This window comes from Molothrus ater, chromosome 3 (assembly GCF_012460135.2).
Source record: "Molothrus ater isolate BHLD 08-10-18 breed brown headed cowbird chromosome 3, BPBGC_Mater_1.1, whole genome shotgun sequence".
NCBI lineage: Eukaryota > Metazoa > Chordata > Aves > Passeriformes > Icteridae > Molothrus > Molothrus ater.
In genome coordinates, this window is record NC_050480.2 from 37,641,260 (window position 1) to 37,668,213 (window position 26,954).

General features: G+C 35.8%; 1 protein-coding gene across 2 annotated transcripts in view; it reads left to right on the top strand.

The window, feature by feature from the left end:
- Nucleotides 1-26,954, top strand: part of PACRG (parkin coregulated) — a 212,281-nt gene that overhangs the window by 154,213 nt on the left and 31,114 nt on the right. The window contains exon 6 of one of the 2 annotated variants that reach the window (XM_054514326.1): nucleotides 23,348-23,395. The exons of the other annotated variant lie outside the window; for it this stretch is intronic. Within the exon in view, the coding sequence (XP_054370301.1) occupies nucleotides 23,348-23,395 (48 nt within the window). The remainder of the gene's footprint in view (nucleotides 1-23,347; nucleotides 23,396-26,954) is intronic. 2 annotated transcript variants of the gene reach the window in all.

The following is a 26,954-nucleotide window of genomic DNA, read 5'->3' on the forward strand; positions in this document are numbered from 1 at the left end:
TAGAAATCCATAAGTAGACACTTGTTTTATGTGAAAAGCAGGCAGCCTATTAGAGGTCAGGAACAAATAACAAAGAGGAATACTCAGTGACAAATACAGACTAAAGAACAAAAGCTAATTAATTCAGAAATTTTATGAGCTGATTATTCATTACACTGTAGTTACATGTATTGTACCAGAATTTCTTTTCAGCTCTGTTTGGTTGTAAATCAGAGTTTCCTAATCTTGCTTTCTTCTACTTCTATTTTTCACATACTTTGTATGTTAATATTTTTTTACAAGAAAGTGTTATTTATCCTGTATGTTATTTCTGTAGCATAAAACCACCAACAAAACTGAGTTTGAGTCTAATTGACATTTTAGCGTGTATGTCATCAGCAGAAAAGATTTTTCTGGGCTAAACTGTAGAAACCACCCAAAATATATATTCCTTCCAGTGCTACATGCAAGTAGTAAATTTACAAAAAGTAGCACACATTGTCATTCTAAGATGTTAAGCACAGCTAGGCTGGCAGGTCAGTGATTGTATCTTGCAATGTCAAGTACTTATTTCTAGAGCCAAAATTTGCCAGCAGAAGAACATCTGAAAATCTGAAGCAATACTACTTTTGTGCTGCTAAGTTGTTACCTGCACATCAGGAAATTCCATTAATCTCCTGAAGACAGATAGCATGAAATCTGGTTTTCTAGGGCTGTCCAACTCCCAGAGGCCCCAGTGACACCAGTGTGTATCTGACTCCTTAAAATTGCTGGGGTAAGGCAAAAGAAGGAAGAAGCATTGCACAGCCAGTGGTTCAACTCACTAAATATCTGAAAAAATGGCCACTGTATTTTTTTCTGAGAAATTGATGTCCCAAGTGGCTTGGTGACAGAAGAATATAGTAGTTACATTGCAAAAAATGCACCTCTCTGCAGAATTATCAGGTAGATGTGCAGATATATTAGGTGGCTCTCTAACTTAATATTAAGTTAGAGAACCACCTAAAAATCTTGATCAAGATATTTGGCAATGTCACTCTGGAGTCTTCAAGTTTTAGCAGACTGATGGAACCGTCTAGAAGAGTCTTTTCTCTGTAATTTCCAATTTTTGTATATTACATCAACATACTTTAAGTGCTGCATCATGCTTCAGAAATGGAAGGGCATTCATAGGCCGTTACCAACCAACTCCATTTGCCATCAAACATTCTTCCCAACTTCTGTCTCTCCATTACTGTCCCTCAGCGTATCAGTCCACTTTTACAGCTGGAAAGCATATGATATAGAGACCATAACTTGATACATTGCTTAAATTATATATTTCATAATGAATAAATAGTTTAATTAAGTATAATAACAGTCTATTCAGGCAGAGAAGGGACAAATGTAGGCTCTGAAGACTTGATCCTGTCAGAATGCTAGTGTGTTCTTAAGAACTGATTTTCTGAAGCTTTGCTTTTGAAACAGGGGCTCTAATCCTCCCATATTTCTTTTAAGGATAATTTGATTCAAAATTTGAACTTCTCTCAGGAAAAAAAAGGGAATTTTTAAGATTTTCTAAATCACAGCTAAAATCTTAGGCACCATAAGCTGTTTTTGTTAATTATTAGAATCATCCTTTTGTGCAAAAGTGTATTTGACTAATGGATCAAGCACAATATTTAGTCTCAGAAAGCAGTAGCAACTTTTAACTTTTTTTTTTTAATCATAATTTCTGGAATTCAACCTCTAAAAAAATTAGCCCTAAATTTAAGACCCTACATCACTCTTCTCACATTAAAGATTTCTTCTCTTTACTTAATCAAGTAAAGATTGACCTGATGTTTGATGATTAACCTGGATGTTTGATGAAGCTGTGGGTTAACCTGGATGTTTGATGAAGCTCCTCTCCTTCTCCATTCATTGATTACTGTTTCCAATAAGTTACCTTATTTGCTGATCCAAAGTAGCGTTATTCTCAACATGTTACAAAATGCTGCAAAGATGCCTTTTGTGATAAATCTAGGATTAATTTATGGCACAAATATGTGGTGGCAGTAAAGTCTAAATGACACTTTACTTCTCAAAAGTAACTGGAGTAGTTATGGGAGTTTGAGGTCCAAAAAGCCTCAAGGAACTGACAATTTAAACATATATCAGATCCAACTTGGTATTTTGGGTAGATGTGCCCTTTGTTTAGAAGTTTTGTCATCTGCAACAAATATACTTTAAAAATAAAAGAACATTAATAAAAGTATACTCTTTTTAAAAATGCATCCAAGAAAACCCATAAATCATTTGCAACCTTCTTAAGATCTTTAGCATTTAAGGGCTGTAATTCCTATCTGAAAATGCAAGAAATGCTGATCTCACTTTCTGTCAGCAGATACCTTTCCTGTATTTGCTAAAGAGAAGGAAATAGCATAATGTATGTTTTGTGACTTACTGCTCTTCAGATTCTATTCATTTCCTATGAAAATACATTTCAAAATAATTTACATTTAATTTATGAACAAGGTTTAGTTTCTCTCACACTGGATTTAAATTGCTTTATACTTGCATTTACATCATAACAATTGAAGTGTAAAACACACTATCAAAGAAACATTTCTTTACCTTGTGATATGTTCACTTTCAACAAGACCTCCTATATTTTCATATGAGTTTCTGAAGTTTCAAAGTTCCATTGCAGATTGCTTATTAAAAGTTTACATTGCGTTTCAATACTTTGTAAATCCGAATCATCAAAACTAACAGAGTAGCTGTGAAAAAACAGTTTTGAAAAGAATTCCACAAAGAAATAAAATCAATAAAATGAGAATTTTTGTGTGGTAGGAAATGTTATATGCAAAAAACAGGTGTTTTCAGTTAAGATCCATCTTTGGACAACATGCACTTTGGATCATGTATTAATTTGGAAATTTTACTTTTTTCTACCTTTTCTATTCTGAGCAATTGTTTTCCTCACTGAACCTGTCTGTAAGATGAATAGAAGTTGTCACAGTACACAGAGACATTCAGGCCCAAACCACAAAAATGTTTATCCCATGTTTTTCTTCTTTGACAGTGTACATTCTCTGTCGAACATGAAAAGTATTTGTTACAATGAAACTTATTCTAAGGATATCTTTCCTGTTGCCAAACTAACATTCGTTTATCTTCAGAAGCCATCTAGCATTTAACACACTTTGGCTGAACTTCATTTATTTCTTCCACTAACAGTTTCAGGTTTTCTGAAAGAAAGAAAGGAAACAATGATACATTTTGGCAAATTAATTCAGTAGCTACCTCATACTTATTACAAAGTCATAAGTTGATAGAGGAATTTCAGGACTAGATTGCTGGACTGGGATTGCTGTACAGTTTTTCATCATGGACATTAGAAGAAATTGTTACTTGGATTGTCATGTGCTGTCTGATTGCCTATGTTCATTAGTGGGAGGTCAGAGACTTGCCTTCTTGGTCAGAGAGCACAGCACTTGCAGCTGTCTGAAGAAAAGTGCTGTGCATTAGAACATGCTCAAATAGTGGGGATACTGTTTGTCAGACCAGGTGCAAGAACAGAAAAAAAATCCATGCTATGCCAGAAAGAAGTCGAGGATAGACAGAAGAGAAAAAGCACAAGGAAAGAACAAAAACATTCCTTCTGCTCAATACTAAACTATAGTCATTGGAAAGAATACAAGAGGTTATTCCAGCTTGCTTGTTGACTAAATTGCATGTTCTTCCTACAGATAGTTCCTAAAAAGAACCATTCTTTGTTTTCCCATGTACAGACACAGTATCTGTTGTTTATTACTATAATCATAGCATGCATAGTTTAAAATGTGGGACTATCAGGATAGGCTGTGTTTCTCCTTCTGGTTTGCCAGACTCTAAAAACCATACTCTTATTTATTACAGCTTGTTTGTGATTTATTAACAAAATTTAAAGTAATTTCTTATACATTTCTTCTTCTAGCCTGATCTGTTTCATAAACATTGGACTATATCCTTTTATGCCTTGTATTTAGGCCATATGTTTTTTTGTCCACCATTATTTACAGATGAAAAAGTTCTCCCAAAATTCATGGAAACAGAATATCTCTAAGTTCTAGATGTCTGCTTTTTTGAAACACTTTGTCAAGCTTTGGACAGGTGCAAACATCTGTGGCTTTATAAAGCTCATGGCTGTCACAGGATTAGCTGTTGTAGAGAGCATCTCAAACTCTCTTAGCTCCTGGAGTCTCAATTTACTGGTTCTGCCAGACTACCCACTACCCTCTAGCTCAAGCCTGTGTACAGAAATCCAAGACATGAATGCATCATTAGGAATTGAAGGCAGTTGAAGGCTTACCTATGAAGGAATCATTCTGACTCCTTTGGCAAAGATCAGATAGGTGATACATAGTGCAGTGTTCAGGTTTTCCTTTTTTGGTATTTTGCTTAACGGCCACTATACATTTGTGGCTCTGTGCATTGATGTGTACCACTGTTTTAATGCAGAAGCACTTTGAAATAATACCCACAGTGATTATCGGTGAAAACTCTGCTTAGGTTTAAGAATATGCATGATTCTGAAAGCATTTTATTGTAGGGCTGAAGACTACATTCTGACCTTATTAATGCCTTGGAAAAAAAATTCTTTCTATTGTTCTCTGTCAGCAATCCTCATGTTCGCTGACTCCATTAGTAGGATTATGGTCAGGTTACTATTCAGTACAGCACTGGAATGCGTTGCTTTCTTTTGTACTGAAGTACAAAAGCTCTTGTCAATTTTTTTTTAAATTGTGGGCTAAGCAATTTTGCTTTGCAGTTGTCAGAAAAGTGAATGTGTGGCAGAGCTCTTCTTGACAACTGATTATCCAGATATTTGCCAGTAGCCACAGCAGTAGGTCTTTACGGTTTTGTGTTCATTTGAATGAAGGAGGAAAGAACCATAGATGTGGTTATTTTTAGGGTTTTTTGGGGTGTTTTGTGGTTTTTTTTATATTCACCTATCTTTCAACATTGCCCTTTAGAACATCAGATGACTTTTGCAATTTAAGAATTTTGACAAAATTACATCAAATAGCAGGTAACTAATGCTGTGCCACTGCAGCTAGGAATAAAGTGATATACTTGCTTTATGTAAACCAAGAGAGAGATTTCAGTCAAAATAGTTCAAAACAGGTGAGAGTTCAGTTCATCCTTTCAAGTAGCTCCTCTTAGATACACTGGAGAAGGAAATCTTTAGAGAGTATGTCTGATCTCTCAGCTTCAATCAATTGGCCCAGCCCACAGACAGAGTTTTGTAGCCTACTCTCTATTAAGAAAGGGTACTGTGTGGTTAAAATGGTCTCTTTTCAGGAATTTCTCATATTTAGGAACTATAGATTTTCAGCTCACTAAAACTTGTTTTGTTATTTTAATAGACCTGTTAACTCTTTTATAACTAGAAAGGCTAAAAACATTGTCACCCAGAAAGTGTCCTGAGCTTCAAGTGCAGTGTTAATATTCATTTACAAGGGAGCAAAAGCAAGGTCAAATCAGCTGTGTAGCAGACAAAGATGCATGGATACAGGAGAGTACCATGGATGAAGGGGAAAAAAAAGAGCAGAGCTCAAAAGGAGACAGGAAGAGAATGCAAGAAGGCTTGTTATAACTTTCTGTGAGGTCTGGTTTCTGAGCTTCAGACTGGAGAGATTTGAAGACAGTCTGTACCTGAGGAAAGCAGCACAGCTTTCAATCATTTCTAGTATGAAGCTCATACGTGTGATATCACAGAGAGAAAAAATGATGCTCAGTTCCATCATACATTATGAGCTTCAAAATAAAAAGGTATTAACTTTGAACTACAGATGGCAAGATCACAAGCTAAGCTGTGTTCATATGTCAAACGCTTATGTGCTTGTGCATGTTTGCAGCAGCAGGACTCCATGACTGGTACCAAAGAAATGCAATCCGTGTATGCAGGTCACGATCCCCTGATAAGAGCAGGGCCCAGCAGCAAGTTCCAATCACCAGGGTAGACTTCCCAAAGAAAAAAAAAAGGAATCAGCATCTAATTTTGGTATGAATTTTTAAGCATAACAGACTATGTCTTTCCAATATGAACGAATTAAATATAAACGTATGCCCATATTTTTCTTTAAAACTCATCCTTTAATTTTTTCCCCTTTTCTTTTTTTTTTTTTTTAATTTGTCTTGGCCTTGGGTTTTTTTGTGCGCTCAGTGATTATCTCCACATCTTAAATAATAACTTACTGGAACTCCATAGCTCATACTGAACAGGAAGTCTTCACTGTAAGCCAAATCATTTTACAATACACAGAATAAACAGATGAAAAAGAATCTTGAAAAATTAAGTAGTGTTAAGCATGCAGGCATGGGCAGAGCTTTTAAAGATGTAAGTCCCTTATTACACTAAAGCAAGTTTGACCACATGAAACTAACTGGTTTACAAAACATACACATCCAAATACAGAAATGGCCAAGAGGGTTCAGAGAAAAGAAATAGACCATGGCTAGCTCAAAACTTTGGGGTTTCTCTAAGTATGTCATCTTTGAATTTCCAGCCATCTAGTTTGGGACAATTATTACCTTTCTTAGGCTTACATTTGAGAAATATACTCTCAGCTTTATCTCAACCTGAGTGAAGGGTTATTTTCAGCTGTTATGAGAGAATATTTCTTTACTGTAATATTGCCATAGATCTCTCCTTAGGCTACTTCCTGTTTTCCAACAGGAGCAACAGTCTTTTCCAAACTTTTTGTGATTGCTGAGTGATTTTTCAACATTGAAACTGGGACTTCATTGAGCAAGTGAAGATGCAAATGTGTATAGTTAAAGAACTACAGTTGTAGCCAGACACCTATCTCAGTCTGATTCTCAGAAGTGATGCATTCAGGGAAATAAATCAGGATTTAACTGCCATTTAAAAAACTCAGCAGTCAGTTTTATAGGTGCTTTTATATCATGATTTAACACTCAATGTGTATTGTTTTCTTTTCTGTATGAAACACAGTTGAATGGCTTCTAAAATGCAGTCACCTGGGAACCCATTCAGTACCCTGAATTTAATCTATTCAGAGGTGTAATTCACACCACACTAAAAAGGAGGAAATAAACTGGTATAAAATTAAAAACCTCCAGTTGTGTTTATCATGTGTAAAAATAAATTAATAATAAATTATATTTTCATTTAGAAAGAATCTGATTTTTAAGTGTACATTAAAACACTTGGTAAGCATCTTGCTTTCCAGTTGTTGACAGACAGTTAGGAAAATTTGCTACACAAAGCAGCTGAGAGCTCTCTCTGAGCAACCTGGTTCAGGTACTGGGACTGCTAAAGCCAAGTAAACTGGCTCCAGGAAGCTAACCCTGCAGGAAAGGGAGACAAAGCCTTAGGCAAAATGCCATGAGAACTTGCAGAGTTCAGATGCCTTCATGGCATTTGTGTGCGCCACGTAGTTACTGACAGATGTGCTAAGGACTAAAAAGAGGCAGGTGTTACCGACAAAGCAGAGAGATGGAGCATCAATGCAGAAAATTTCTATTTATGTGCCTATGCATTAACAATAGCAGTTTTGCCATTTTATCAGTAGATACTCTGAAATTAAAGGCAAAATTAATTTTATCTGCTATTCCTTGATTCTCCAATTAAAAAGCAACCGTTGCTTTAATTTGCAAGCCTTTTCAGTAACATTTAAATGATCATCTGTATCCTGAAGCAGCCTCAAAAGCCTGCCTACTCTCTGAATTCTTGCCATATTTATAGTCCTTTAAGCATTCTCTGATCTCACAGGGTGCTGCTTCAGCAATGCCAGCGATGAAGGGAATGTTGCATAGGCTGGCTCTCCACGGCGTCTCCCCAAAGCCAGCCAAGATGTGTGACAAAACATCTTATGACCTCTCTGCACTGAACTTCCCACTGCTATGTGACACTGAAAGAGCAACAGTGGCAGATCTTATGAAAAAGCTATGTAGTCAAGGCTTGACTGTTCTGTTATCAGGGAATTCAAACCTTGTAGGTGTTTAAGTCAAGCTGGGTGGAGCTGAGGAATGACAAACATCCATCATCCAGGTGTTTTGTAAATGGATATCTTCTAGCTTTTTGCAGTGGGTTCTTTTAGGTTTTGGTACCACCAAATACTGCTTTTACTGACCAAAAGCCTCAGCATTACAAGTTCCATTTAACAAAAACATGATTTCTTAGAAGATACTCAGAAGAAGAACCTTTTATTTGAGCAGTCTGTGAAACCAAATTATTTGTTTTTAATAATCATATTACTAGAGTTGCTTAGGATGAGAGGTAAAAAACTCACTCTGGGTATTCAGCTAGCCAGGGGTCTTCTCCACCCTGCCCTCCTGTGACCTGGAAGGACACCAGTCCCCCTGGTAGTATGTGCTCATTTTGGACCTGCACTTTTGGCAGGGAGAAGTGAGAGCAGCACAACTCCATGGACTGGGACAAGACAGGAGCCAAAGGTGACTCCAGCACAGGCTGGTTATCCTTCCCAGTTGTCACAGTCCCATATAGGGTAGCTGGTAACAGGGACTTCCAGCAGGCACAGCCAGCAGTGTCCTGAGGTCTGTGCAGTCCCTGCCAGCACTGAGACTCCTCAGAGGTAACCTGGCCTATAGGTGCATCTGGACCTTGACAAGCTCTATGGTTAAGGTGAATTATGTGGATCATAAAATAGAAAGTGTGAAGTATGATCTATGTTTTAAAACCCTGTTTCCACTGCTGTTTTGTACATTCATGTCACAGAATCACAGAAAAACCTAAGCTGGAAAAGACCTTTGAGATCATGGAGTCCAACCTATGAATGTCACCTGTCAATTAGACCATGGCACTGAGTGTCACATCCAGTCTTCTTTTAAACACCTCCAGGGCTGTGGGCTCCACCAGCCTCCCCACTCAGCCCATTCCAATGCCTAATCAATCTATCTGTTAGGAGTTTTTTCTTAATGTCCAGACTACTATCATGTGGGACTACTGGCACCCTCTTGCAGTTATCTTCATTAGCTTAATTTAATTTAAAGTGGAGATTCTAGTAGTCTTGGGTGAACAGGTAAGGAAATACGATAGACCACATAATAGGTACAGCCTGTTGCAGTCTATTTGCTATGTTTATTACCCATTTGTACCCCATTCTATTTCATGATATCAAATAAGCTCTTCACCTTAAATTTAAAGGGTGTTTATTCACCTTGTTTTCATAAAATGGCAGCCAGAAGTAGCTAATAAAGATAGAGGCACACATAAGACATTTTCAGTGAAATATTGTGTGCCCAATTACTTGTTCTCTATTTGATTCTGTTCTGATACATTTTATTTATGTATCCCATATTTAAACGCTGTATTAAACTGATCTATAGCTTTTCCTTAGTCTTCTCTGACTTTTTCAGTTCTTTGTTTTTTCTCTTGAATTTTCTTAATATTTCAGCATTTAATATGGACTCAGAGGGAAGACGCAACATCTCTGGCATTTCAACTTATTGTTTGTACTGCATATATCATATAATGATCTACAGCTTAATTAAATCAGAAACAATTATTGTAGCTGTCTACTAAGACTTGCATATAATTTTATTTAAACAACTTGATTATAAGAATTGACTATATCATAATGTCTGTGTTATCTTCATGGCCAGCCAGCAAGAGCATTTCCTCACTCACATTGTGGGAAAAGGATATGCTGTTCCTGTCTGCCAGTGACAATGGCTGGGATACTGAGTTCTGAAAACTTGTGTGGTTTTGATTTGGGGAAATTCCCTGTGCAGTGGGTACCTTCATCATTTCAAATTTCTCATCTTGTGATGCAAAAGAGACATTTCCAGACTTAGAGAATCACTAAGTGGAGTTCTTTAAAGGATTAAGAAATCATGAGATCTAAGAGAAGTATAAATCATGCAGAACTCTTTTCTCAATGTACACCTAAAGCTGTTGTGACTTTGCACTCAAAAAACAAAGCCCCAAGGAGAGTACAACAGCAGAAAAAGAAGACTCCTTATAGTTAATTAGTAGAAAATTCAAGTCAGTTTGTGAAAACATGAGAAAGTTAATTTCTGATATAAACTTCTGTATGAAGCCATCCTTGGGGCAGGCAAGCATGGGAGCAGATTGTCCACAGGTGCTCTGGAGTCTCCATTCTAGGAGGTTTTTAAGATCTAACTGAACAAATATCTGAGCAGCCTGATCTGATCTCATAGCTGATCCTGCTTTGAGCAGGAGGGAGGATGAGAAACCTGCTCTTGTCCTTTCCAACTTGAATGTCTTGTGATTTTCGTGACTCAGACAACTTTCTTTACATCAGGAACAAGCCCACCACAACATATTTCACACCAAATGTAACTCTGAATTTCTTGTGCATGTATGCTCCACAGCATTTTTATTTTGGAATAAAATATCAAATAAAATTGACAACTGCCTAATGCAAAAAAATCAGACCACAGCTTTTACTGAAGGGTAATGTCAAAGCTCTGCATTCCATATGGATGTCACCAAAAGGAATTGTGATTTCATCAACACAGCTGCTAGTTTTATAATGACATATGGGAGTAAATTTTTTTTGATGACTGTTCTTACAGCAATGTTTCCTCTACCCTCTGCATTTTTCCTGACATCATGACTTTAAATATGAGCCCAATTTAAAAGGCAGTAGTAATTTCTTTTGTATTTGTGTTAGCGATCTAATTTATCTCAAGAATTAACATTGTGTCAAATCTATTATTTCCTGAAGAACCAGGTATAATTTTAATTTATTCTGTAGCTGTGACAGATATTTTATTCTAGGATCCATTTTGTCTTGTACAGTTCAATGTGGACGTAGACTTCTATACACACCCAGATGAGTGAAAGTCTTTGTGGAATTTACTTCAACAGGATGATTTAGGGAAGAAAAGTAATTATAAAACAATAATATCAAGGACTTAGAAAGGGTAACAAGGATCTTTTGTATTGATCCTATTTCAAATATAATATTATATCAAATCAATAAATATGATGACAAATGCATAATAACAGCATAATAACTTTCAATATGCCATGCTATATTTAATGTCATCTTGGGCTATGTAGGAGTTTCTGAGCTAAGAAAAATCTGTACAGAGACAATTTGTTACAAACAGAAAAGGCCTCTCTACAGAATTGGATCTGTGGGTCTTTGTTTTATGAAGAACAAATTAAGTATTCCAAGTTTGGGGCATTTTTTAATTAGAAAATATAGTTTGATATTTTGTTTTGTTGACCAACTTAATGTCAAAACACTTGAATTATCATCTTTCAATATGTATTTTTTACTGCAAGAAGATGAAAAAGAGAGGTGTTACCTTTCCAATTTAATACAGCATATTTTTTTCATTAGGGGTTTTTTAGAGTGTATTAAGAACCCTTATATGTGGACATAAGACTTTTTTTTTTTAAGAAGAAGCAGGCTTGGTTTACAGGTAATAAGAGCAAGAGTCTGTCTTAATTCACACACAATCAATTTGCAGGTTCAGTCACTAGGTAAGGCTCAAATATTGCAGACTTCTGATATCCTTCCCTTATGACAATAGTTTAGTTGGATTTAATGGAAGTAGTAAATAATGAAATGTGAAGTATTTGATGGAGTAATTGATAAATACATAATTATTAACATTGATTTAGGTACGAGTTTCCTATTGTATTCTAGTAAGTAAAGTTCAGTGACTGTAAATAGTAACATTACATTTAAATTAGTAGCAGAAATGCAGCTTTCAATGGAAAAGATAATTTATGTAAGACTGATACCCACCTTTTAGAATACAAAAATTTTGTTTAACAATTGCACTTACAGTTTTATGGTATGCATTTTATTTGTATGAATTTTTTGCTTTGATGAAAAAATGGTGTGCATGGATATATTTGTATTATGCTGAGATCTACTATAAATCTTGATAAGTTATGAAAGCTGCATCCGTTAAGTTATCTTCCATAACTGAAGGTGAACAAGGAAATATCTAACCACTGCCCTAATAGAACATCATATACCTAGCATTTTAATTTTTTTTCTGTATTCTGTATAGTAGTCATTAAATAAACCCATCTCCAATGCCTTCTTGGCTATTTCATGGTCACAGGGCAAAAGCACCTAATGTTATCAGTCAGAGGGAAAATAGTGATGGAATGCTTTTCAAAAGTCACAGATGAGAAGGCCTTGTGAACATAGGAATACTAAAATATGCAATCACCAGCACAGATATAAAAATGTAAGCAGACATAATAAATGAATAAAATACATGCTGTATTAATGAATGTAAATTTAAACATTTCAAATTTAGCTATGAAAGTTCTAACTTTTGAGAGGGTATAGGGATAGGGGAAAGTAGTTATGTACTAAATATAAACCTTTTACTTGAAAAATAGCTCTATATGTTATAAACCCATGCAAAAAAATGACTTTAGGTCATTATGCAATATCACAATGGATGTCAAACAAGTTTCAATTCAACCAAAATACATATTGAAAGAGTGGAAATCTTTCTCCGGAAAAGAAATCAAATGTCAATAAAAATTTAGCCTCTATCAGGGAAGAGGTTAATTTCATTCCTTCCCTGGGACATTCCTTCTTAAATCCTGGCAACCCTAACACTTGCAGCTCTTGCATCAGTCGCTAAGACAATAAAAAGTTTGATTTTTTTCCTTGTTCCCCAGACTCCTTTATGGTACAGAGAGGAAGAGCAATTTATCCATGTAAAATGGCTCTTTTCTACTATTTTTTTTCTAACTGGGTCATGAGAAGTCTTCAGAAGGGTCCAGTAACACTAACAAATGCATTTCAAACAGTCCAGCAAATGTTGCATAACCAGCAAAATTAATTCAATTTTAGCACTATTTTAGCTGAGCAGCAGCCTTCACTGACTGGTTTAACAGCTACGTAGCTTGCCCTTGCTATCTGCAGTCACTGTTAAACCTCCTACAGCACATTTACTTAAATTGCCTGTTCTAAATGACACTGCCCCAAGTTCCCTTCACCAATGTCAAGAGAGACTTGTAAGCTCACCTTTCTCTGCAATAGTTTCTTTGTCAGTTTCCTTGTGGAAGAATCCCCACTTTGTGGAATTTATCCCCAGTTGACACCTGTGAGAGCATGATTTGATAAGGAGTCAAAGACAGCCTCTGGGGAGCTGGAATTGAGGTTGAAGGTCTCACATTAAAAAAGTCATTTACTTCTGGTTTCATTTTGCTCTTAGGCATTATTCACAGCTTTGCTCTGTCTTCAAACAACAGGAGCCATGGCCCCACTAAAAGAAAAGAAATCTGAAGCTATTGAATGTGCTTGGAGTTAGTAAATATTAACTTGGGCTTTCAGGAGTCAATCCACAGCATGTCTTTAAAACAAGAGAGTCCCCCCTTTTCATTACCATCGCCTTATTGTTGCTGTACTTTTTTTTTTTTCTTACCAGACAAGGTATTTCTAATAATACTTTTACACAGCATATGTTTTTGTATGCTGCTGGAGTAAAATTCTTCTTCCTTAGTTGATTATTGTTGTGCTAAGTTGTTTTATTGGAACTAACTAAAATGCAATTAATATTTACACGAAAATACAGAAAAATATTTATTTGAATACTTTGTAGATCTGGGACAGACAAGTGAAGCTTCAGTATATATTTTAACATATCTGGTGCTGAATGAAAAAAGTTCCAGAATAGGTTTGCAAAAATCACATACTTAAGCTTTTATTGAACTCACACAAAAGTCTTATCGTGTGCTTTTGATTATAGAAATATCAGTGTATTGGCTTTATCATCTTCACATTAGAGTATTTTTTTCACCATATATTTCCTTGTATTATTTTCAGATTTTTTACTTCTCAAGTAATATAAAACTGAATTTATGTAAATAAGGTTTATGTGGCAAATAAGAAGAACAGGGTACAGTCACCTCTGACAAAAGTGTTTTGATAAGGGTAAATGCATGTCTAAGGAAGAAGCTCAAAATAGCTACTGATTTCAAAGGGATTTTTTTGTCTCATTGTAAATTAAATTTAACACAAATAATTTAAGCTGTCAAGACAGGGCAGAGTTAAAGTCAACATAACTTATACACTGTGACATTTTTGTTATTGTTTTTAATTTTCAATTAAACAAGGGGCTGTTAAAGAATTTTAAAGGGCAAATTTAGCACTTCAGTAACACTGACTCAGAATGAAAATCTTCTCAAATTAACTCCAGTAGGAATTTCTATTCTATTCTATTCTATTCTATTCTATTCTATTCTATTCTATTCTATTCTATTCTATTCTATTCTATTCTATTCTGTTCTCAAGATATTGTTATCAGTTTCTTTCTTTATAACGTGTGCCTAAATGTGTGTAGATATGAATAAAGGAATAGCCTAGCCACCTATAGATTATTGTGTGCTAGTCATGGTCTCTACAGTCATAACCAGTAATACAGGTACTGGCCTGAAAGCTCCCATTGCCTGCTGGCTGACATTTAGGAAATGTCTGCACTGTAGCAGCACACTGAGTTGTCCTCATGAAGGCCAAGCCTGCTGGAAGCCCCAAACAGTCCAGGGACAAGCAGATGAGTATAGCTGAATGATTGGGTGCTGACCTGGGGGGGTCTCTGCCCTGTGTTCCTGTAGGGTTCCACTGCCCTCTGTGGATATAACCAAGTGATCTCATTTGCCACTGTAGATATTGCTAATGGATTCCCCTAAAATGCCTCCCTTACATGGTTGCCTATGTAACTAACTTTAAAGGAAACCATATTTCACTAAGGACAGTCACAGAACTTGCTATGCAAACCTAAGTGTTTGTGTGCTTCCAGAGTCAGTGTTTAAATGTCTGTGAAATTTAAGAAAAAAAAAAAGATCTTTTAGTTCTGCCATATTGAAAGCTTCATCTTTACAATATCTTTGTGCCTCTGCATTTGAGTTTCTCAGGTGAAATCTTGCTGTAAAAATAGAGTAGCTTGTTTCTGAGGTAGGAGAAGGGCAAAAGGGGAAGGGAAGGGAAGGGAAGGGAAGGGAAGGGAAGGGAAGGAGAAGAGAAGAGAAGAGAAGAGAAGAGAAGAGAAGAGAAGAGAAGAGAAGAGAAGAGAAGAGAAGAGAAGAGAAGAGAAGAGAAGAGAAGAGACGAGACGAGACGAGAAGAGAAGAGAAGAGAAGAGAAGAGAAGAGAAGAGAAGAGAAGAGAAGAGAAGAGAAGAGAAGTAATATTGTTTTTTATATTTTCTTAAGGATCCTTTTTTTTTCATATTTCAAAAAGGGGTCAGCCTAGACCTTGTTTATTCCAAGGGTTGTCCAAAGCAATGCAGGCATCCTGTTGTGCTTGTCAGGAAAGGATATTTTAAAGAAAGAAATGAAAAACCGAGAGTTCTTCACAAATATTTTCCCTTTTATTCCTTTAGTAAAGCAAAGAACTCTCCAATTAAAGTTTCTACTATTATTTTCAGAAGTTTAAATATTAGGTGATAACCTGGTATTACAGTGTCTTTTGTCAGAGCACCAGAAAAAGCATTAGCCACAGTTAGAATTCCTTGTCGTTGTCACTTGCAGATTTAGTATCACTATAAAGTACTACAAATTTTTTTCCTCTAAATGGCTCATAGCATCAAACTTTTATTCTGCTTCTTCCTCCAGTTATCCTGTAGGGGCACATGTTTTAAGTGAACACAGGCAAAGAATCTATGCTGTACACAGGAGTGATCAGGTCAGCTCCAAAAGGATTTTATGGGCTAGCTGTGTCCATTCTATAAATAGGCTTGTTGTTGCCCAGTAGTTAATGTCTAGCATAAATATGGGCTGTTTCCAAGAAGAGAAGTCCTTTCCTGCCACCTGCCCTCTGTCCCAGACACCAGCGATTGATTCCAGCACTGGCTCTGCAGGGAGTCAGATCAAACCAGTGGAGGGGATTATAACTAACAGTTCTCTGGGATTAGGTTTCATGTACTGATGGGAATATGAGAATTTGTTCCTCATGTAGATGCTCTTTTCCTCCTGTTATATTTCTATACAGATCCTTCAACATAAAGTCTCTGAGTTCCTTAGCTCAATACAGGAGATTGGTATCAGTGAGCACAGGCAAAGAATCTGTGCTGTACACAGGAGTGAAGCTGTTCCACTTAGCTGTATTCACAAGAGGTACATTTGCAGGCACTTTCTATGCGAGATTAGGGATTTCCTATGAAGAGGGAAGTAGCCCTCTGCTTCCACAGGGAAAAAAAATCAAATTCTATTATTTAGAATGAAGTTGTTTAAAAAGACAAGCAATTCTAGTAAGATTTTACTATATAAGTCATAAATACAATGGCTAATGAAAATGAGATCTTAAAGAGCATTTTCCAAACATTTGTATACAAGCTTAAATTGAAGCCTTAAGGTCAGTTCAATTGAATAAAACCTGGGCTCTCTAGATTGGGATTCTTTTTCTTTTCTTTTCTTTTCTTTTCTTTTCTTTTCTTTTCTTTTCTTTTCTTTTCTTTCTTTTCTTTTCTTTTCTTTTCTTTTCTTTTCTTTTCTTTTCTTTTCTTTTCTTTTCTTTTCTTTCTTTTCTAATTGCTTAACTAGGATCTCTGGTTTCTGACTTTTAAAAAGGAAATGTTATTGTTTTGGAGAACAATTCAGTACATTTAAAGTGCTGCTTTCAAAGATGTGTTAAAATCTTGATGAGATCAGTTACTTTTATTACAAATTTTTTGTACTAATTGCCAAATAAATGATGTTAGGCTGGATCTGACTCAGCTGCAGTAGTCATCACTAAAGAAGAGAAAAAATTTGTCTCAATAGAGAAATGGCAAAAATTGAAGAAATTGTATTTAAGAATGAATTAGATAGTGGTTTAATCAGATCAACATGTTTGATTTCAATGTACAATAGTATGAAAAAATCTGAAGTAATGGAAGGTATAGATTTTTCCTCTGCATACTTGCCAGACAGGAGGCACAAGGAATAGATATTATTACCTATTTTCTAACTGCTCCTCTTTATTATAGCACAGAAACTTGGGCTCAGTTCTCTCCATTATTCTGTGCCAGCACATTAAAAGGAAAAGTAAGATGATCTGAGCTTAAATGTTACTCTGAAGAGTACATTTCTCTCATACTGTTCTGCAATCTCTTCATTGATGTCTTACTATCAAAGCCAGACAAATTAAATACTAGATTCAGAACTACTCCTTCTCAAAAGTAACTCCCATTAACAGATGATCAGAGTTCACAAACACTTCAGTGACAGTTCATCAAGATCTGGAAGTGGTGTTCAGTGTCCCAGGGAAGGGTACTCTCTCTACTGAGCATGTTTGAAGAAAGGAGATGTCCCTTTCACTGTCCGTTTATGCTGTATACCAAAATATTTCACCAGAATCTGTTCAGCAAACTCATTATAGATCCATAACTTGTTTCTGGGTGACCAAACCTGAGGTCAAAACCAGTCTTCCTTTGTCACTGCTCCATTAATGAAGTTATTACAATGTTGGTAAATGAAAATTGTGGTTAACCAATGCTAATTGCTGGGTTTTAAATGGGTCTATTCTATTATTCAGTAACTGCAGTTTTCCTAAGTCCAATATCTATGAGCTATTTTGAAAATATTTTTATCATTTCCTTTATCTGCTATAATTTCCCTTCCTTTGTTTGATTTGTGCTTCTCATAGTTTCTTGGCATTGTCTTGTGTTGATGAAGCTACACCCTTTCACTGTGTACCACTAATCATTTTATGTTGCTTTTCTTAAAGACGCCTCAACCTAAAATTAACACTTTTTTACTGGAAGCATGGCCATGCCTCAGTGTTTATCTTGAGAGCAAGAAACACAATTAGAGTATCCAATTTGATTTCTGTTTGTAGCTAAATACCATACTCTGTATTGCCTTGTCAAACATATAGGAACTCAAATACAGAGCAGTTCTCTTGCTACATGATTCTGTATCTCCATTTCTGCCTGCATGTTTTTTGATGACTAATTCTGACACAAGTACAATAGATCCAAGCCAATAATGTTGGTTTGGTTTTTTTTACATTGGTGATCCTTATTCATAAATATAGTCTCTTGCAAGCAGGTATATAAGATTGAAGAGAAACATTACTTATTCAATGCTGGGTGGCAGATAAAGTGAAATTCAGGATGAGAGATACTTATTTTCAATTACAGTTTGCAGTGCATATCGGGCCGAGTCACCCCAACCAGTGCAGGGTGCAAATTTTGTTTTGCTGTGCTGCCAGCGATCTGTGCACCATGGCAGTAGTAGAAAGGTGACATTTCAGAGGAAGAACAGTTGGCATATCTGCTGTTATGTGCCTGCACACATCTTGGGAGAGGCAGCAATAATTTGTTAGGGCTTATTCAGACACTGGCCAATGGAAACAGCGCTGGAAATGCACTCAAGTAATGCATCTCCTGGTACTCCACTCACACACAGTCCCAGAGTGGTATTATTAATTTTTTCAGCTCTGGTAGCGCACTTCAGGCTCGATAACAGAAGGAAAGTTGTAGCTGTTTTACATGTTCTCATTTCTATCCAGCTGCCTTTCTGCAATTAGTGACTGTGGGGGATACTCTAAAACCTGGCAATGACAAAGCAGGCAGGGGTGATGGTGGACAATAAATTTTCAATGCACTGTAGAGAACAAAAATAGCTGATCCAAGTTGTGTAGACAAAGTCTTTAAAGAGCTAAGAAAGACATACTCATGCATGCATCTGGTGTCATTATTTTTTAATATTTCTTGACTTCAGATTACCACAATAAAACACAAACTTTTTTGAATGCAATCTACATAAAGCAAGCAATAAAAAAATCTTGGAAGCTGTAGGAACTGATTCATGAAGTAATATGTGAATACTTTTGAAAAGGCAGGACTTCAGCTTGCAAATATTTGAATTTCATTCACATCAAGGAGAGATTGATACCATGGGGCTATAACAATGAGTGAAAGAATAAAATTTAAAAAAATATACATGAAACTGAAATTAGGGAAATACTGCTGCTGTTCTGATATTTCAGTTTTCAGAAAATTCTCTTGAAGGAACAATCACCTAGAACTTCCAAAACTAGAGATAAACTTTGGAAAACTTAGCAGAGAACAAGTTACTGAGATCTGACAAGTGAATACCTCCTTCTTTATCTTTACTTCTATTAAAATTTTTCTATATAATTTTTTTTTAATTTAGATGCTAAAAGGGGAAGTTCTTACCTTTAACAAGCCAATATGATCTCTATAAAACCTATTATTATGAAATAAACTGTTCAACAGGGGATATAGCACTAAGTTTGCTTTGAAGGAAAGTTCAAATGTTTGTCTGAGGACTGTTTATGTTACCAGAAAACCATCAAGAATGGAGCATATTGGAAGCCTATGCCTGTAAAAGAAGCAGAACATATTTTTAGGAGGGCTTACAATATGATGTCTAGTCAAAACTCAAGAACTTAAGCATTATTATGCAGCATCCCTGAACATGATACCATGTTCCAAATATTTGGTCACAGCCATCCCCATCAAAAATTGGCTCCAGAGAGTAATACCTTGAGGTGGTGGTTTTGTTAGTCATTATAACTTTATTTTTTTCACCAAGAACAAGAAAAGAAAAAATATAATAAATGATAAAATTAAAACTTTGTGCAAGAGCAAAATCAAGACATTTCAGTTTCATACCAAACAAGAGAGAATACTTATGTTATTATCAGTTACTGCATTTATTCCTCAAAATGACACTATTATTTTTAATGAATAAATGAAACACAAGATTGTGTTTGTCTTTTGTGTTTAATTAAATTTCATTTTGGCTCCAAGAGACCTGCAAGATGAAAAAATATCTGAGGTCTTTTAGAGACCAACTGTAGAAAGTAATACTTACACATATTTTATGTTAGATTTGGAGAAAAATTCTCTAAAGATTGGTGATATGAAGATAATTTCTCTTAACATTTTGGGCTGGTAGCAGCCTGTTTTCATACTACCAAGGAATTTATTTGAGCTCCATACAGCTTATAATAAAAGCGTAATTTAAATTTTGATCTTCAGAAAAGTGAGCTTTGTTAGGTACTAAAGGCTGTCACTGCTGTAATATTTGAGACTGCAGAGATTTGAAAAGGTTTCCTCCTTCCACAGTCTTTGGCTATATTTGACAACCCAATGAAGACTGTAGGGTGAAACCTGAGGAGTGCTGATCCCATGTATCTCCTGCTGACATCAGTAGGAGCTCAGCACCTATCAGCATTGAAGGGGTCTGCTACTGCAGCTGACTCTTAATAATGCAAAACAATTAAAAACAATAGCAAATGGAACAAAACCTAAATGATGCAATAGATACCAGTAAAGTTTAAGGATACCCTAAAAATTCAGAATCATCTTAGTTTTACAATTCAGCATGTCAGTTGTGACCAGATTGTATCAGCAAAACATGATACAGAATTAAATTCAGAATCAAAGTCCAGGTTAATTGTAGACAGTGAGAGTTTGAAAAGACTGGCTGTGAGCTACATAAATACTAAAACAAAGTCAATCTAAAGTAACACTGTGGTAGGAATCAGCATTGTCTCTTGGGTCTCTACTTTTACATTTAAATGACACATGCATCCATTATGAACATTTTGGCTTTTGCTTTCTGTCCACCACCCAATCTATTTGGTCTTTAACACAGGAATGATTTTTTTACCTGTGTTTGTAGGGGTTTACACAATGAAGATTCTGAACCATAAGGGAAGCTCTAATAATAAAGAAGAATAAATAGCATATTTAACATTAAATTTAAATTGCATTATTAACATTATTGAGACCATAGTCCTCACATGTACTTCTCTAGGGATTCTCAGCTTATGTGTCTGTGTCAAATCTTGGTTCTTTCTGCCATATTGCTTCTCAGCCTTAGCAAGATGTTTGTTGCTGCAGGTCCAATGTGTTTATTAGCTTAGACTGAGTGGTCTGGATTTACTTTGGGGGAAGCTGATTGAATGGCACCCACCTATTTAAAGTTGACAGCAAGGCTTGGCATATTTGCACTTGCTGGTGCCTGGAGTCAGTGTATTAGGACTTTGTTTTACTGCTATACCATGGTTTGGTATCTTTTCATACGGACGTATGCAGAAATACTAAATTTATTTGTCCCCAGGAAAGTCATGAGTCCAGAAGCCCTGAAGATAAGAAATCACAACAGAGACATTTTCTAGTCATAATAATAGCTGAGCCTGATTGTAACTGGAATCACAATTGCAATACCACATTAAAACTAAAGTATGAAAATTAATCACAGGAAGTCCAAGAACAAAGATCAGACCTCTAAATTATGATGGAATAAGTCAGATTTTGCCACAGGGCATAAGCATCAACCTGCAGCTTCCTTTGAAAGCTACTGCAGATGCCAGGGGCTAACAATAACTCAGTAGCAGAAACAGCTTTTCAACTGTACAGTATCCAATGTACAAAATCAGCCAAGATCTCTCTGAAGTGGACTGTGTCTCATCTTTGCTGCCAGCTAGCCTTTCAGCCTTTCAAATGTTCAGAATGCATCACTATGGAGAAAATCACTGAAGCATGAGCTGCCATGTGAGGTTTTAAAGTTCTGTTCATTATTTCCCAGTTCTGGCTGCTGTTTTTCCTTTTCAGAAAGGCAACCTATCTTCTCTATCATTGTCTTGTAATAGTCACCCTTCTATGTCCTCTTCTTCCTTATTTCTCTTTTTCCTCCCACTTTGTTTTCTGTCTGCTGAGACATCTTCAAACACAGGTCTGTGTTCATGTAACAACTGTGCCAGAAGTTATGGAGAACTCCACTGGTTTACAGATGTGCAGCTCCACAGTGAAATATCAAGTGTTGCTGCAATGTCCACCTAACTGGACAGCCATGATTGCCAACTTAATAGGATAGACAACTGTATTGTTAATGTACCTTACAAACATAAAAAGTTGATTTGGGATATAATTATCAGGCGGTTTGGGTTTTGCGGGTTTTGGTGTTTTGTTTGTTTGTTTGTTTGCTCTTTTATCTAATCATACTGTGGAATTGCAATGACACCCAGCTAATTTTCATAACATTTCCATCTTACACTGCAAATTCCCTCTCAGAGGGACCAGTGATACAACAGGACTTGAGCTATAGCCCAGCTTACAGTAAACATACAGTCTTGAGAAAGTTCCTCTAAGCCTGCAAGATATTACTCATCATGAAATAAAATTGACTATTCATTTGCAAGCAGCTAGTCTGTACCATCAGCTGTCTAGCACTGCATGGCTGAGTAAAGCCTGCCCATGAAGATAAGTCATTGATACCATTACTTTTCTGGGAAGAGTCAGGCTTGTTCATGTAGGTATCTGTGATATTATAAGCCTGGGTGAAAATTATTTCTTTAACCCATTAAGTGATGGCAAGAATTTAGGTAATTTTTATTACTTTTTTTTTTCAGTCTTCATGTTAATTTTTAGTGTATAAGTACTTTCTTCATAGTTTCAGCATAGTGGTGTAACACCCTGAAATTCTTCTCGTGCCACTTGCATCTGTTTACATGTTTGTAGCCAAGAGATTTACCAAAGATGTATGGCTCCTAACTGGATATATTACTGCAAGCATCGATTCAGCTCTGCTTAATTAGTAAGAATGTCTAATCATTCATTTTCTGGCCCATTAATCAAATATATTTCCTTGTGGAAAGCCTCTTCTTACAATCACTACCTATTTTAAAATGATGTATAGTGACAATCCTGAAATTTCCCCAATCTAAGAGAATTTGCACATTTTAGGAAAACTTTTCAGGTCAGAGGGATTCCAGCAAGGGTCAGAGGGTAAGTAAAACTCATCCCAAAGTAATATTGGTGTAAACACTTAATTGTCTATGACACTTTCATTTTCGAGATGGACAGTGAGATTATTTGCCAAAGGACTTAGTCATCAAATCTTCAGGGTGAAGAGGTGATTTGAAATTAATATGCAATATACAGTGCAATTTGTTGCATTGTTTGTTGCACTGCTCGTGAAATAACATTTTTCATCATGCCTTCAATATTTATATTTTGTCTAAATTTCGTTACCTCTGAGATGGATACAAAAGAAAGGATAATGCTGAACCAGAAGAACTGGGTCATTTAAACTTAAATCCATGACTTATTGTTATGAGTGAAAAATAAGCACAACAATCAGCTGTATTGTGTAAATGTGTTGTTCTAATAACAATTTTTATCAGCTCTGAGTTGGACGAAAGGTGGAAGGCAGCTTGGAGGAATTGCAGGAATGCAGTTCAGTTAGTCAGATCAGAAAGATCCTAAGCACATCGTGAATTGGCTCAAATGGTATTTACCATTGTTTCACAGCAGTTGCACAGATTAGACCCGGATAATTTTTGAATGTTTCATTCACACAAAAGAGCAATTTCGAAGTCCTTAACCAAAATTTGTGAGATCATTGTTCATCTAAAGTAGTAGGGCATACACAAGATAATTTAATATTCCAGACTGTTCTGTTCCACAGATGACATGAGCCAAGGTCTCCTTTGCCTGATCTTGATGGACTGCTCAGGTAAATGATAAAGATCTAATGAATTAGAGTAAAGACTAATAGCTAACAGATGTACAGACACCATCCACTCTATTAATTAATGCTGCTGTACATTATGTGGAACTAATGCAAATTACTGTGTGCAGAATGTTTACAGATTGGAATTGTGCTTAGCAACTTGGTGAGAACCTCAGTGGAAGTTTTTCCAATACATTCAAAAAATTCTGTGAAGGAACTAGTAAGGTACAGTCACTGTGAAATTTGTTCGTGACCTTTAGGTTGTAATTAGTTCTCCTTGTTTAAGAATTTTTTTTTTCAATTTGAGTCAGTTAAGGCTGCATTTTATCATTGCTTTTAAACAGATAAGACAATACTGATTTTTCTGCAGTTCAATATTATAACTCCAGAAAATTAGCGTTGCTGATGAAATGGTCTTCAGTCTCAAAAGACTTATTAAATTAAGTATTTCTAAAATTAGAGATCCAAACTATGACACTTTAAAAAGTCTTACTCTGGTGCCAATATGCCCTTCAGGGTATGTGATGTTTTTCAGAGAGCTACAATTTCTTTTTTCATTAACTTCTCAAAAAAACAGGATAAAACAGGATTTGTCCAAATGTTACAGTCACTTGTTTATTTTGATATTCTAATGGGCTTAGACTCAAAGTATCATTTAAAGGAAACTCAGTGATGAGTTGCAAATTGCAACTGAAAAAAGGTTTTGTATAGCTGATAGTTTAGTAATCAGCCAGTTGTCTCTCTCACATAATTACTATGCATGCTGGAATACAGAAACCTTCTCAAATTTTTTTTTTCATCTTACAAAAATGCATTAAAACAAATCAATTGTTGAGTTTGGCCAGCATTTAACAATCTACTGTATTCAGCTCCAGCTCTTGAGCTGATTCTTAAGACAAAGAAAAGAGAAATATTAGTACTTAAAAGAGGAACAGTGATGAAGGAAGTATACTTCACCTGAAGCTCAGAAGTTAGGTGTGGTATGTACAAGACAGTGAGTTAAGTACAGAATCACTTACAAATTTGGTGTAAACTTGTGTTTGTTCCACACACATGGTATCATATGTGATACCATCGAATTTAGATGCTGTGTTTAAGCGGTGCCATTTTTAATGCCTTTGCTAGAAAATATTTTCACATCCAATAACCAAAGCCAAGCTTACTTGCTGTTTAAGGGAGTCAAAGTCTTCTTTAACATGCTCTCAAGTGTGAAAATAATTTTTTTCATTCTCAACATAAAAATAGATACATCTGCTCAGTAGTATTCACGAGCAAGTTGTAAGCAGCAAAAAAAAAAAAAAAAAAAAAGAAGCATTTTTATTTTGCAATAAGGTCTTCACTCCATCTTGTGTATCAGTTACGGAATTAAGTTTGATCATTAAAACTACCTCCCAGACATTTGATTAAATACAGTACTTTAATATTTATTATTTTGGTTCTTGAAACAGCTAGTTTATTGGAGACTTCCACTCTGAATTCAGGGTTTCACAGTGTTATTGGGCTACTGTGAACTGAAATAAAAGCAAACAAAATCAGTGGTAATAATCTGCTACATTGTCAAACCTGCTGCAGTGTTTATAACGCCACTTGATCTCTGGTAAGCAGTGTGTTAAATTTTTATTCAATGTAGCCAGGAACTCCTGAAGCCTTTGCCAGGATTGTAGAAGGGAACAACCACTTGAGGTTTGGGCTGCCTGCAATCATGTAATTAGCTTAACTGAATACCAGAAGTTCTGAGATGAGGTTATTTATGAACTAATTGACAGCCTGCACTGGTTAACCATAGGAAAGAGAAAAAGATAACCTAACAGGAGAAAAAGCAACACTTAAAATGGAATGATTAGAGCAATACAATTATTTGGTTTGCATATTTCCAGTATTCTTGAATTTATGCTTCCCTTGCTGGGAGAAATTTAACCACTGTCTGCTGAGGAAATGTTTGGGGGTTTTTTTTAGTTCTTTTGTGTCAGCATCCAAGCTTCCTTCATAGTACATTGCTTAACATCTCTACATTCTGGTTTTAAATATGATAAACAGCTTTTAACACCTAATTGAATAATTGTCCCGATCAAACACTTTTTCCCCAAATGTCTGTCAGTATGTTTAATATAAGAGATTTCAAAGTGTTTGTCATTGGGGTCAGTTCATGATCCTAAACAGATTTTAACTTTGCTCTTCTAAAGCTTCTTGTATTCTGATTTGTTGTCCATATAAGGGTAGTGACACATTATTTCCTGTCAGGGCAGTTCTGAAAATAAGAAAAGCACGATCTGTGAGCAATCAAAAGAAAAGAATCTTTGTATTAAGTGGGTAAACCTATGGTATTTATTAGCATTTATAATAATTTGTAATAATAGTTATTTAAATGCTTCTAGAGTCTTGAGTGAAAACATTATTATTAATAGGTCTCATTTGCAGTTTTCAAACAAAGAAACAACAAAGCTCTTGTTTTCATATAGGTATTTTCAGTAACTTGGATATGGTATACATCCTTGCATACCCAACACCTGTTGTCTTCCAGTTTCTTTGATTGTAGAGGTCATCAGCATAAATTGAACCATAAGTAATAAGATTTAAAGCTGAGTAAGTAGAATCAGTTGACAGTTAAAGAGCTTAAAATAGCCTGCTATAGTTTCTAGTAGCTGTGTTATAAGCAATACACAGGATTTCCTCTGTGCTGCTCCTCAGCTGAACCCAACCTGAACCCCTTTTTGATGCAATCACTTGCTCAAAAATGAACAGCTAAAATGAAAGTAATTTTTCAAAAGAGGACGTGATTGCTGTGTGAGAAGCTTTGGTTAACTAATCTGAAATATTTCAGTTGGACACATTCTCAACACTCCTGGACTTATCAAATGATAAAAATAACTTTTCTGGATATTTCTCTTTGTGTCCATTTACTAAGGAGATTAATGTTTACCTGTGTTAGGAAAGAAATTGCTTTCCTGTCAGTTCCACATTCCCCTTCATACTCTTTCCTGCTGTCCCAAGTAAAGTAGAGTAGCAGAGTTGTTTGGTTTTTTTTCTTAATTCAAACCCATGACTTTCACATATTAAAGCAATTGTTTGTGCATTGTAGGACTCTCCCAGAACCTGCATGTAGTTATGCACCCATTCACACAACTTTTTGAGTAGTGACTACACATAGGGGAGTAAGAGCATCCCTCTTTTATTGAGAAGACTTATGTTCCATTCTCTGAGGGTTTGAGGTCTTCTGTGCTGCTCCCTGCTCATTTTCTCCAGCATTTCTCCAGTCTGTTCATTAATGGTGGTGTGATAGATGTATCTGTAGAAGGATATAGATGTTGGCGGGACAGAAGGGAATTATATAAATTAGAGCTATTTAATTTTCAGTGAGCACAGAACCTTCTGAAGAAACCAGTGATCTCCTCTGTGACTGCAGCTGTAGGTTCTCATAAGCTCTACCCCAGCTTTAATTGAAGCGAGGGAATTCCCTTTCCTGTCTCTCAAACAGATATAATGGCAACACCTCTTAGGAGCCTTCTGACTCATATGAACAAAACTAGGAGGGATGAAGATGGATTTATATGCATTGTCTCTT